At 49.4% G+C, this 12,126-nt stretch overlaps 1 protein-coding gene across 4 annotated transcripts; it reads left to right on the forward strand.

The window, feature by feature from the left end:
• The first annotated feature begins 7,468 nt into the window (after positions 1-7,468).
• LOC127576363 (gastrula zinc finger protein XlCGF8.2DB-like) lies at positions 7,469-11,907 on the forward strand. Of its 4 annotated transcripts, none has more exons than XM_052026867.1 (4): positions 7,500-7,542; positions 8,955-9,149; positions 9,666-9,789; positions 10,843-11,907. In XM_052026867.1, coding segments are annotated over exons 3-4 (1,065 nt in total). In that variant the 5' UTR covers positions 7,500-7,542; positions 8,955-9,149; positions 9,666-9,787; the 3' UTR covers positions 11,906-11,907. The 4 variants fall into 4 exon arrangements, with proteins under 4 accessions (XP_051882826.1, XP_051882827.1, XP_051882830.1 ...); XM_052026870.1 differs by having other exon boundaries at positions 7,511-7,542; positions 9,005-9,149; XM_052026868.1 differs by lacking the exon at positions 7,500-7,542 and adding an exon at positions 7,552-7,814 and having other exon boundaries at positions 9,005-9,149.
• The last annotated feature ends 219 nt before the right edge of the window (positions 11,908-12,126 follow it).

Consider the following 12,126-nt stretch of genomic DNA (forward strand, 5'->3'; position numbering starts at 1 on the left):
CAAGGACCCCTGCATCTTTCGCCACACCCTCCTCGTAAACCTACAGCCCACAAAGAGGCGGGCAACCGTCTCATCCGCAGCGGAGTCCTCCCGGGGGCAGCGTGTACTGGGGTGATGTTCCGCCCATGCAGGAAGGATCTGACTGGGAGGGCCCCTCTCATCGCCAGCCAAGCAAGGTCTTGGTGCTTGTCGGTGAGTTCTGGCAATGAGGCATTCTGCCAGATGGTCTGGACAGTCTGCTCAGGGAACCGCCCCACAGTGTCCATCGAGACCTTCTCCTGCAGTGTCTGAAGGATGTTCTGTGCTGACCACTGCCTGATGGACTTGTGGTCCAAGGTGTTGTTCTGGAAGAACTTTTCCATGAAGGACAGGTAGTGCGGCAACATCCAGCTGACTGGGACATTGTGTGGCCACAGGGCCAGGCCCATCCTTCGCAACAGCCGGGACAGTTAGAACATCGGTACGTAGTGACACTTGGTGCCCATGTACTTGGGTTCCACGTAGAGCCTGATGCAGCCACAGATGAAGGTGGTCATCAGGATGAGGGTGACACTGGGGACACCTTTACCCCCCATTGTCCAGGGACTTGTGCATGGTGACCCATCGGACCTGCTCCATCTTGGATCCCCAGATGAACCAGAGGACGGCACGGGTGATTTCCAAGCCGGAGGAGCGAGGAACAGGCCACACCTGCACCAGGTACAGCAGCCCTGAGAACACCTCACACCTGATGACCAGGCTCTTCCCAGTTATTGATAGGGAGCGCCGTTCCCACAGTCCCAGTTTCTGCTTCACTGTCCCAATCTGCTCCCGCCAATTTTTGTTGCACGCCCCAGCCCCTCGGAACCAGATCCCCTGCACCTTCAAATAGTCAGGCCTGACGGCGAAGGGGACGTTGGATCAGTAGGGCCAGTTGCTGAAGAGCATGGCCTCGCTCTTCACGCAGTTAACTCTGGCCCCTGATGCCAACTCAAACTGGTCGCAGATGCTGATCAATCTGCGAACTGACCTTGGGTCCGAGCAGATGACAGCGATGTTGTCCACGTACAGGGAGGTTTTCACCTGGGTGACCCCACTGCCTGGCAACGTCACCCATCTGATGCTCTCGTCCTTCCTGATGGACTCGGCAAAGGGTTCTATACAGCACACGAACAAGACAGGGGAGCGAGGGCAGCCCTGCCTGACTCCAGAGTTGATGGGGAAGCTGTCTGTTTCCCACCCATAGACTTGGACTGTACTACAGATGTCTGTGTACAGCAGTTGGATCCAATTCCTGATTCCCTCCCCAAAGCCCATTTTGGAGAGCACGTCTAACATGTACGTGTGCGTTATCCTGTCAAAGGCCTCCTCCTGCTCCAAGCTGACCAGGCAGGTGTTCACCCCTCTATCCTGCACATAGGCGATCATATCTCTGAGCAGCACGAGGCTGTCAAAGATCTTCCTGCCAGATACAGCACAGGTCCGGTCCGGGTGGATCACCTGTCCCAGAGCAGATGACCCTGTTGGCGATGGCCTTGGACAGGATCTTATAATCCACATTCAACAGTGAGATGGGTCTCCAATTTCTGATGTCCTCCCTCTCCCCCTTCTGCTTGTAGATGAGGGTAATGGTGCCCTTCCTTATGGATTCTGACATGCTGCTAGCCCAAAGCATAGCATGTACACTTCCAGCAGGTCCGGGCCCATCCAGTCCCACAGAGCCGAGTATAATTCAGCCGGTAAGCCATCATTTCCAGAAGTTTTGTTTGAATCAAAGGAACAGATGGAGCCAGTCAGCTCCTCCAGGGTCAGTGGTTGGTCCAGACTCTCCCGCTTGTTGTCATCTAAGACCTCCATGACAGAGGACAGGAAGTTCTGGGAGGTCATGCTGTCTGTGGCCTTTGTGTCATACAGACTGGCATAGAAGGATCTGCAGATCTTTGATATGTCTGTCTGCGAGGATGTTACTGAGCTGTCCTCTTCTTTAAGGCTGTGGATCACAGAGCTCCCCCTGTGCACCTTTTGGAAGAAGAAACATGAGCACGTCTCATCCTGCTCCACGGAGTGAACCCTGGATCGGAAGATAATCTTGGAGGATTCAGAGGTGTGGAGCTGGGCTTGCTGGCTCTTCACCTCTTGGAGTTCCTCCCTCACATCCACCCCCCTTGACTGCAGAAGGAGGAGTTGCTGCAAGTCTGTCTGGAGTTGGCACAGTTCCCTCTGACTCTGTCTTGCTTTCTGGACCCCCCTGCGGATGAAGAACCTCTTGATATTCTCCTTTGTTGCTTCCCACCAGTGCACAGGGGAGTCAAAGAGGGGTTTCATGGTTCTCCAACTTGTGTAATCCCTCTTTAGTTCCTCAATGCTCTCTGGGGTCAGCAGCTTCACGTTCAACTTCCACATCCCCCTGTCTGCCTTCTGGTTCTGTAGGTGACAGGAGGCCTGAAGGAGATGGTGGTCAGAGAAGAACACTGGCGTGACGTCCGTGGATCTGACCGTGATTGGCTCCGACACAAACAGGAAGTCGATCCAGGACCAGGCTGAGCAGTCCGAACTTGACCAGGTGTGTTACGGCTGTGCACCACCTGCAGGCATCCTTTACCGTTTCCATCAGGAGTCTGGAAGTGCCGTCCGTCTGCTGTCAGCACTGCCGGATCGTCCAGTCGCATCGATGATGCAATTGAAGTCACCAGCCAGAACGACCGGCCAAGACGTCACCAGCAGTGGTGGAAGCTGCTGGAGGATGGCCAGCCACTCAGTCCACAAGGGTGAGGCGTACACATTAATTAACCGGAGCGGAGTGTTCCAGTACGTCACATCTGCCACAAGGAGCCACCCACCCCCCCACCACCTCTCTGACTTCAGTGATTGAGAAGTTGCCTCCCCACATCAGAATCCCCAGGCCGGAAGCGCAACACTCATTGCACCCTGACCACACCGACAGTCGGTGGGACCACCATCGCGACCACCTCCGATAGTTGCGGAGGTGTGGCAGCCCGCACCCTTGTAAGAAAGTCACATACGACTTGACCTTGGCAAGGTACTGCAAGGCGTTAACACATCGCACACTGCACTTCACACTGCGCATGTTTAGAGAAGCCAGTTTTATCTCCATGGTTCTTTTGGAGTTCAGTTCCATTTTCATTTGTCCTGGGCCCTCATGCCCACAGCTTTGGTGAACTGCCTCACCGATTCCAGACTCAGATACTGGGAAGGGTCTCCCCCTGAGTGTTGGGCCCCTTGTGGCAAGGCTGGTGGTGTCACTGGGGGAGGGATCCATCTGTTCCCCTGTTCCTTTCCCTGGTGGTTCAGTTTCTTTCCTCTCCTGATGTGCATCAGATGCTGTGCTGTTCCTGGTCTCCCGGAGCTGGGGGGGGCGATGGCCTCTGCGCTGCTCCTGGTCTCCCAGAGCTGGGGGGGGGGGGGCAGAGTTGTTCCCTCACTTGTTCTTGGTTTACTTCCATGTTCTCTCCTCCATTTTGCCATTTCTTCTGCCTCTGTCATTGGCTTCTGCCGTTGCCTTCATCCTCCGACGAGGAGAGGTTGCTGGTGTCCATCTGTTACATTACCCTTTTCTTTCCGGTACGCTTGTTCTCTGTGGGCTGTTGTCTCTTGGGTGGTGTCTTCTGTGCCTTCTTCCTCTTCAACAGCTGCCATTCCCTTTCCTGTCCCTCCCCCACTCCCTCTTCCATTGACTCGTCCTCTTGAGGAGAGGGCCGGGAGTTCATGTCTGGGGGTTGGGAGCTCGAGGCGGTTGGGCTGTCCTCACCCCTCCTGGTCTCGGTCAGGATCATTCTATAGTTTGTTACTCAGGATGTGTTTCTGGCAAGGCAAGCAACGCACTGCGCTGCACTGGGCCGCCAAGTGTCCGGGTTTGTTGCGGTTGCAACACACCCTGGGTTGTCCCGTGTACACCATGTATCCTCAGTTCCCTCCGATGGCAAACACTGAGGGGGGTGGTGGATGATGGATCCATTTGCGTCAACTCTCAGCTTGACCTTCACCTGGTGTTTGCTGGTCCAGACCCCAAACATGTCCTTGATGTTGACGCAGCTTTCCGCTTCCTTGATCTAACAAGCCAGGAGGGTGGGGACATCCACCACGGGCATATGTAGGTTAAACATGTGCACCGTTACCATATGTTCCTTCTGGGTGGGGAGCTCTCAGGGTGTGTTCCTGGCAATGCAAACAATGCGAGAAGGGGTTGTTATAGCCTTATACATATGGAGATGTGACACCAACAGCGCTACTGGGAGCCTGAGGCAGATGCCTTGCTCTCCCCACTGCTGAGTTGACAAGCTACGAGCCAGGAACCTGGTGTGAACCCCAACCCCTCCCCGCCGCTGTGCCCCAGGATCCTGCAAATGAATTGCCCATGGGTGGGGGTGTGGTGTTGGGCAGGCCTGGGAGAGAATTGAGGCAGCTCAGCGCTGAGATGAGAGTCATTGCTGGGTTCTGGCAGCACCTGCTATGTGTGATCGCAGAGCAGCCGCAACATCCGTGCTTCCTCTCGCCACCTCCTGCTGGATGTGGTGGAAATCTCTCTCTCTCTCTATCTCTCGTTTCACAGCTATCTCGGGCGGGAGATTTCTCTCTGGCAACAAGCTTGTGGAGCCTAATAAAGAAAAGGGGAGCACAAAGCTTCCATCACATCCAGCAGAAGGTAATGAGAGGGACCAGGGGTGATGACAGTCCACGACAATGGTCCGAACAGGTGAGCTGCCAGAGGACTGGAGGGCGGCTCATGTTGTCCCATTATAGGAAGGGCGGCAAAGAAAAACCTGGGAACTATAGACCAATAAGCCTAATATCTGTGGTAGGTAAGTTACTGGAGGGGATTCTGCAGGATGATATACATGCATTTGGAAATACAGGTTAATTAGGGATAGTCAGCACGGCTTTGTGCGTGGGAGATCATTATCTCATGAATTTGAGTTTTTTGAAGTAACTAGGGAGGTCTGTGAGGACAGGGCAGTAGACGTGGTCCTTATCGAGTTTGGTAAGGCCTTTACTAGGGTTCTGCATGGTCAGCTACTATGGAAAGTTAAATCATGTGGGATCCAGGGACAGCTAGCTTATTGGATACACAATTGACTTGATGGTAGGAAGCAGCATGTGATGGTGCAAGGTTGCTTTTAAGACTTGGAGGGCCATGACTTGTGGTGTGGCTCAGGGGTCAGTGCTCGGCCCATTGTTACTTATCCAAGTTCTGGATGAGAGTGTGCAAGCCATGGTTAGTACATTTGCAGATGACACTAAGATAGGTGGTGTTGTGGACAGTTAAGAATTACAGCAGGATTTTGATCAGCTGGGGAAGTGGGCCAAGGAATGGCAAATGGAGTTTAATTCAGATAGGCGTGGGGTGTTATATTTTGGGAAGACAAATCAGGGTAGGATTTCACAGTGAATGGTAGGGCCTTGGGGAGTTTTGTAGAACAGAGGCACCTAGGAGTACAAGTACATTGTTCCCTGAAAGTGGTAGGCATGGTGGTGAAGAAGACTTTTGGCACACTGGCCTTCATCAGTCGGGGCACTGAGTATAGAAGTTGGGATGTTACGTCGCAGTTGTACAAGACATTGGTGAGGCTGCATTTGGAATATTGTGTTCAGTTTTGGTTACCCTGCTATAGGTAAGATGTCATTAAGCTGGAAGGAGTGCAGAATAGATTCATGAGGATGTTGCCAGGACTTGATGGACTAAGTTATGGAGAGGGGTTGAGCAGGTTTGGACTTTAGTCATTGGAGTGTAGGAGAATGAGGGGTGATCTTATGGACATGTATAAATTCATGAGGGGCATAGGGTGAATGTGCACAGTCTTTTTTCCCAGGGTTGAGGAATCAAGAACGAGAGGACATAGGTTTAACGTGAGAGGGGAGAGATTTAATAGAAATCTGAGGGGCAACATTTTCACCCACAGGGTGGTCCATATGTGGAATGAGCTACCAGAAGCAGTGGTTGAGGCAGGTACATTAAAAACATTCAAAAGACACTTGGGCAGGAAAGGGTTAGAGGGATATGGACCAAATGCAGATAGATTGGACTAGTTTAGATTGACATCTTGGTCAAAGTGTCTGTTTCAATTCTGTATGATTCGATAACTCATTGTACCACCCAGTGTGCAGTACTGAGCAGCCGCTGCACTTATCCAACCTACTCTGCTTGAGCCATCCCACCAACACCATCCCTCAGAGGAGGCCACGTGTTCTTGCCAGGCTCCGCAACATCAGAGAGGAGCCCAAGCAGATGTCTTTCTTAAAGTACAAGGATGGGTGATATATTTATGAATATTCAGTCTGGTGTAACCAAAAGCAATGAATCGATGCTCTGTGGGGTAGTGCTCACCTGGGTACCAAGTGTATCATAGCAAGAGAATGGCCACTGGAGTTAAAGGAACAGTTTGTGCTGTGAGCATTGTATAAACATTCCTAGATACTTTATATGTGATGACCCATACATGTATATAGTATGTGACAATATAATAAATATATACAATATGTATACATTATATAAAATGTGTGTTCCATGGTTCTGCAACAGTTGTTCAGACTTGCATACTGATTTTTAATGGAGAGCCTTTGACTGCACTGACCATATTTTAAATTCCCTGCGCTCCCTTCTTTCTCATGCAACTCTATTATTCTGATTAATGATCATGCTGATTACTTGGTCAATTGGCTACAGTAAATTACCCTTTGTGTGGGTGTTGGTGGGAGAATCAGGATGGTTTTTATGGGGATGTAAGAGAGAATAGATGACAGAGGAATAAGCAGGGCAATTTTATTGACGCAATTGCTCTGAAAGCTAATTGTTCCCCGTGCCATATACAAATATAAGACAGTCTCTGGGGTTTCATCCTCGGAGCTGTAGAGGCACAACTTCAGTGTGAAGGATCATTCCAGTGCTGGGACTGTAAAGCAGCATTCCAACCTCAAGATGCCAGAGGCGATTCCAGCCTCAATGTAGACGAGCATTCCAATTCCAGAAGTACAGAGCAGCGTTCAGACTCGGTGACTGCACAGAGGCATTCAACTGCAGGACTGTACAGGGACATTCCAAACCTGGAGATATTAGAGAGTCATTCCAACACAAACCTGTAAAGTGGCTTTCCATCCCGGGGATGCAGTGAAGGGTTCCAACACCATGACTGTGGTGGCGGATTCCAAACCCTTTACTGTGGATAAACGTTCTAACCCGGGGACTGTGGAGGTTCAGGGTGGCTGAGGGGGTAATCAAATCCTGATACTGCAGACCGACATTCCATTCCTGGGACTTTAGTCAGGACTATGGAGGGACATTCCAACCCAATATTCCAGAATAACTCATTGTTAGTTTAATCGCTGCATCACCGCGGTGCAAGGAATGCCATCGATTAATGGCGGTAGCAGTACCCAGAATTCTCTGGACCCGTGAACCACTCCATCCACTGCGTTGATGTGTGCTCCCGATGAGTGCGCATGCTCACCAGAGCCGGGTGCCTTGGTGCATGCTGGGATCGCATGCGTCAGGTCTTTTGTGGTGAGCCGGACACCGTGGAAACGGGAGAAGTCACCGGGTCACGGCGGGTAGGATGTGGGGAGGGGGGGAAAGGGTGTCATCATCCATTTAATGAAGAAGGGGATTCACTGTCCGTCCAGCCGGTGCCGCGGTTCTGGTCCGGACACAAAGACGCGCAATCGGCATTTCTGAGGCCCGCGCTCCCCGCACTCGCTGTCCGGAGGCCGCACCGCGCATGCTCCGTTCAGACAAGTGCGCTGCGGCCACCAGGCCCCGCTCTGCTGTCGTTGCGCCCCGTCAGCAGAAAATAGGCCATATTCCAGCCCGCGAAGCATTCTGGGTATGATTACTCGCCATCTTCCAGACTGGATGACCAGTCGGCGCCAGAATTAAGTCTTCAGGCTCCATGCTGGCACCTCAGCTGAGATACTGAAGAAATCCCATTTCACTGCTTTCCGCTCAAAACGAGATAGTTGCTTTATCATTTATAGTTTTATCCTTTTAATGCCTTTTCGGCATTTCTATTAAATCTGACAATATACTTTCACGATCTGCTCTCCACACTGGAAATTCAGGCTGTGCAAAGTAATATTATCCCTATTCCTTCTGATTCCCTTGCCAATCACCTTAAATCATAATGTTGAATATCTCAATAACATCACCCTCTAACCTCATTTGTTTCAAGTTGAATAGTTCTAGCTTCAACAATTCCTCCTGATAAATAAAGTCGGTCACCATTGTGGTGAATCTCTCATACAGCTACACACAGGCTTTAAAATACTTCATAAAATTAAACAGAGCAATCCAGTTGAGGCCAAATCAATGTTGACACGAGAGACTGCAGACACTGGAACGCGAAGCAAAAAACGAGCTGCTAAAGGAACAGTGGGTCAAGCAGCATCTGTGGAGAGAAATGGACAGTCGATGTTTCCGGTCAAGGCCCTTCTGGACTGAAAGACTGGATGAGAGACTTCCTCCAGCAGCTCAGTTTTTCCTCCTAGTCAATGTTTTTGCTTAAGGCTTTGCATTACTTAATGCCAAGTGCTTATATTTCTGTCTTAGTAACAGATAATAGAAGCAGCAGTAGGCCGTTCAGGCTTCAGACCTGCTGCATCAGTCAACGTGATCATGGCTTTCAGTACCTTGTTCCTGCTTTATCCCCTTATCCCATGATCCCTTTACCATAAAAAAAATGTATTCCCCTCCTTGAATATATTTTATGACTTGGCCTCTATTGCCTTTTGTATAGTGGATAATTCCATCAGCTAACCACCCTCTGGGTGAAGAAATTTCCCTTGATCTGAATTCTAAATGTTATACCCCATGTCCGGATTCTGTGATTGCTGGTTCTGCACTCTGCAGCCATCATGAACACTGTCCCTTATTTGTCTAGTCCTGTTAGAATTTTCCCTCTGATTCTTAGATAGCCCATGAATACAGGCCTAACAAACTCGATCTTTCATTCCCCTCTGATTCTTAGATAGCCCATGAATACAGGCCTAACAAACTCGATCTTTCATTGTATGTCAGTCCTGCCATCCCAGGAATCAAACAGGTAAACCTTTGTTGTACCTGGTCCATGGCAAGAACATCTTAAGATAAGGAAAGCAAAACTCCAGATGGGATCTCAGCTTTTCTGATCCCTATACAGCTGCGGCAACACATCCATGCTCCTGTAAGTTATCTTTATTAGTCACATGTACATCGAAACACACAGTGAAATACATCTGTTGTATAGAGTGTTCTGGGGGCAGCCCGCAAGTGTCGCTACTCTTCTGCCCACAACTCCTAACCCGTACGTCTTTGGAGTGTGGGAGGAAACCCACACAGACACGGGGAGAACGTACAAACTACTTACAGACAGTGGCGGGAATTGAACCCAGATTGCTGGCACTGTAATAGTGTTATGCTAACCACTACACTACTGTGCCTGTACTGATTCTCTTGCAATGAAGGCCAATAAAGCATTTGCTTTCATTACTGCTTGATGGTGCTTAATACATTTGTATCTACTTGGTTAGATGAATAAGTGGTACCATAGATCACAAGAAACCCCATGTGGTGCAAAAGGAGTTGAGTAACTAAAGTAATCCATACCATTCAGTTTTAAATTACCGTGTTGTAAAGTGAATCATCTTTCATTGATCATTTGCCAATTAAAAATCATGGCCTAATTTCTGTACTTCCTCAGAGCTCCTGGACCTCACCCGCCAACATAATGTTGGCAAGTATGGATTAATTGCTCAGGAACCAACAGGAGGAGAGCTCAGGGACGAACAGCAAAGAGAGCACTGTGCTGGAGCAGTCAACTACATGTAAGTTGATTTGAATCTGTGAACAGCAACGTATCATTTTTATTTTCAGGATGTGTGCATTCGTGGCAAAGCTGGCATTATTGTCCATCCTAATTCTTGATAACCAGGTGGCAGTAAGCTCTGTGCTTCAATTGCTGCAGTCTGTGTAGTGAAGGGACCTTTATATTGCTGTGTTTGATGTGGGTGTCACTCACAGGGCCAACAGTAATGCTGTTCCCAAGTGACCTTTGAAAAGTGATTGCTGACTGAACTTCTGCAATTCATGCGGTGAGAGTACTCTCATTTTGTGCTCCGGATTGTAAACCTAGGAATGAAGATGGTCAGGATGTTCAAGTTAGAGTGCTGCTGGATTTGGAAGAGAGCTTGTAGCGTAGCGGTTAGCATAACACTATAACAGCACCAACGACCCGGGTTCAATTCCTGCCGCTGTCTGTAAGGAGTTTGTACGTTCTCCTGTGTCTGCGTGGGTTTCTTCCAGGTGCTGCGGTTTCCTCCCACATTCCAAAGGCATATGGGTTAGGAAGTTGTGGGCATGCTATGTTGGTGCCGGAAGTGTGGCGACACTTGCGGGCTGCCCCCAGAATGCTCTACATAAAAGATGCATTTCACTGTGTGTTTTGATGTACATGTGACTAGTAAAGAAATCTTATAGTTTGGAAGCGTTGATATTTTCCTACATCTACTTCCCTTGTTCTTTTAGTTGGAGGCTGCAGGGATGCAAGTTTCTTGTGAAAAATTTGTTGAGGATGTATGGTCTGCCCTCTACCCTCACCACCAATCCCGCCACCCCACCACCACCCCCAGCTCTTCTGCTCAATTTTCTCTTCTCTGCCAAAGAACCCAGGGCGTGGTATGGACCCCGATTAGCTGATGGTTCCCTTTCCTGAAAGAGATTAGTGAACCAGTTGAATTGGCACGTTTTTCTAGCAACAGCCCCCCAACTCACCAGATTCATAAAGTTCAATTTTTTAACCTACCTTTGTTTATTTTGTGGGTTCTCACACATCTTTTCTCCCTCCCCTCCCTGTTTTATCCGTTCAAAACATTTCACAGGATGTTAAAAAGTGAGAACTTTCAGATGGAAAACTCAACCCAATCATCAAGTCAAGACCTGAACAAGTCATTTGATTCATCCAGCCCCAAATCTCTTCAGCGTTTGAAAATGGAAGCGAAAAGCTCCATTCTGATGGACAAGAAAACGTATATATGTTCTGTGTGTGGGAGGGGGTTCACCCGTTCGTACACCCTGCTGAGGCACCAGCGAATTCACACCGGAGAGAAGCCATACACGTGCTCCATGTGTGGGAAAGGATTTACCCAGTCAACCCACCTCATCGCACACCAACTTGTCCACACTGATCAGAAACCTATTAAATGTTCTGATTGCAAGAAGAGTTTCAAAAGCAGGGCTCATCTGCTGAAACACCAGCATGTGCACAGTGAGGAGAGACCCTTCGCCTGTTCTGCTTGTGGGAAGGGATTCACTTCTGCTTCCAATCTCACTGCGCACCAGCTAGTTCACACTGATCAGAGGCCTTTTAAATGTTCGGACTGTAAGAAGAGCTTTAAAAAAAGAAGTCACCTGCTGAAGCACCAAAAAACTCACACTGGAGAGAGGCCATTCACATGCACCGTGTGTGGGAAAGGATTCACCCAATCATCCAACCTTACGGCACACCAACTAGTTCACACTGATGAGAAACCTTTTACGTGTTTTGAATGCGTGAGGGGCTTTAAGAGTAAACAGGAACTACTGAAACACCAGCGAACTCACAATGGAGAGAGGCGGTTCACCTGCTCTCAGTGTGGGAAAGGATTCACTGTGTCAGCCGATCTGCTGAGACACCAGCGGGTTCACACTGGAGAGAAACCCTTCAACTGCACGCACTGTGGGAAAAAGTTCCGATGTTCAACCAACCTCATCAGACACCAGCGGGTTCACACAGGCGAGAGACCGTTCACCTGCTCCGAGTGTGGGAAGAGATTCACTCTGTCGTCATACCTGCTGAGACACCAACTCACTCACACTGGGGAGAGGCCATTCACCTGCTCCGTATGCGGGAAGGGATTCACTCAGTCATCCAGCCTGCTGCGACACCAGCAAGTTCACAAGTAACTGCAGTGTTGTATTTGACTGTACTGCCAGTGTTATTCACATCCAGGACTAAATACCATCATCTTGGAATCAGGGTTGTTTCAGTTGCTTGTTGATGTCATTAATGTGAGTGGGATCTTGCTATGCCTATATTGTTGGACACATTTGTACAATATCATCAATTCAATGTGTCTGCAAGGTTTTGCTGGTTAGCATCTCCCAAAGGAAAGTGTTGGTTAAGC

Source organism: Pristis pectinata, chromosome 12 (assembly GCF_009764475.1).
Source record: "Pristis pectinata isolate sPriPec2 chromosome 12, sPriPec2.1.pri, whole genome shotgun sequence".
In the NCBI taxonomy this organism is placed as follows: domain Eukaryota; kingdom Metazoa; phylum Chordata; class Chondrichthyes; order Rhinopristiformes; family Pristidae; genus Pristis; species Pristis pectinata.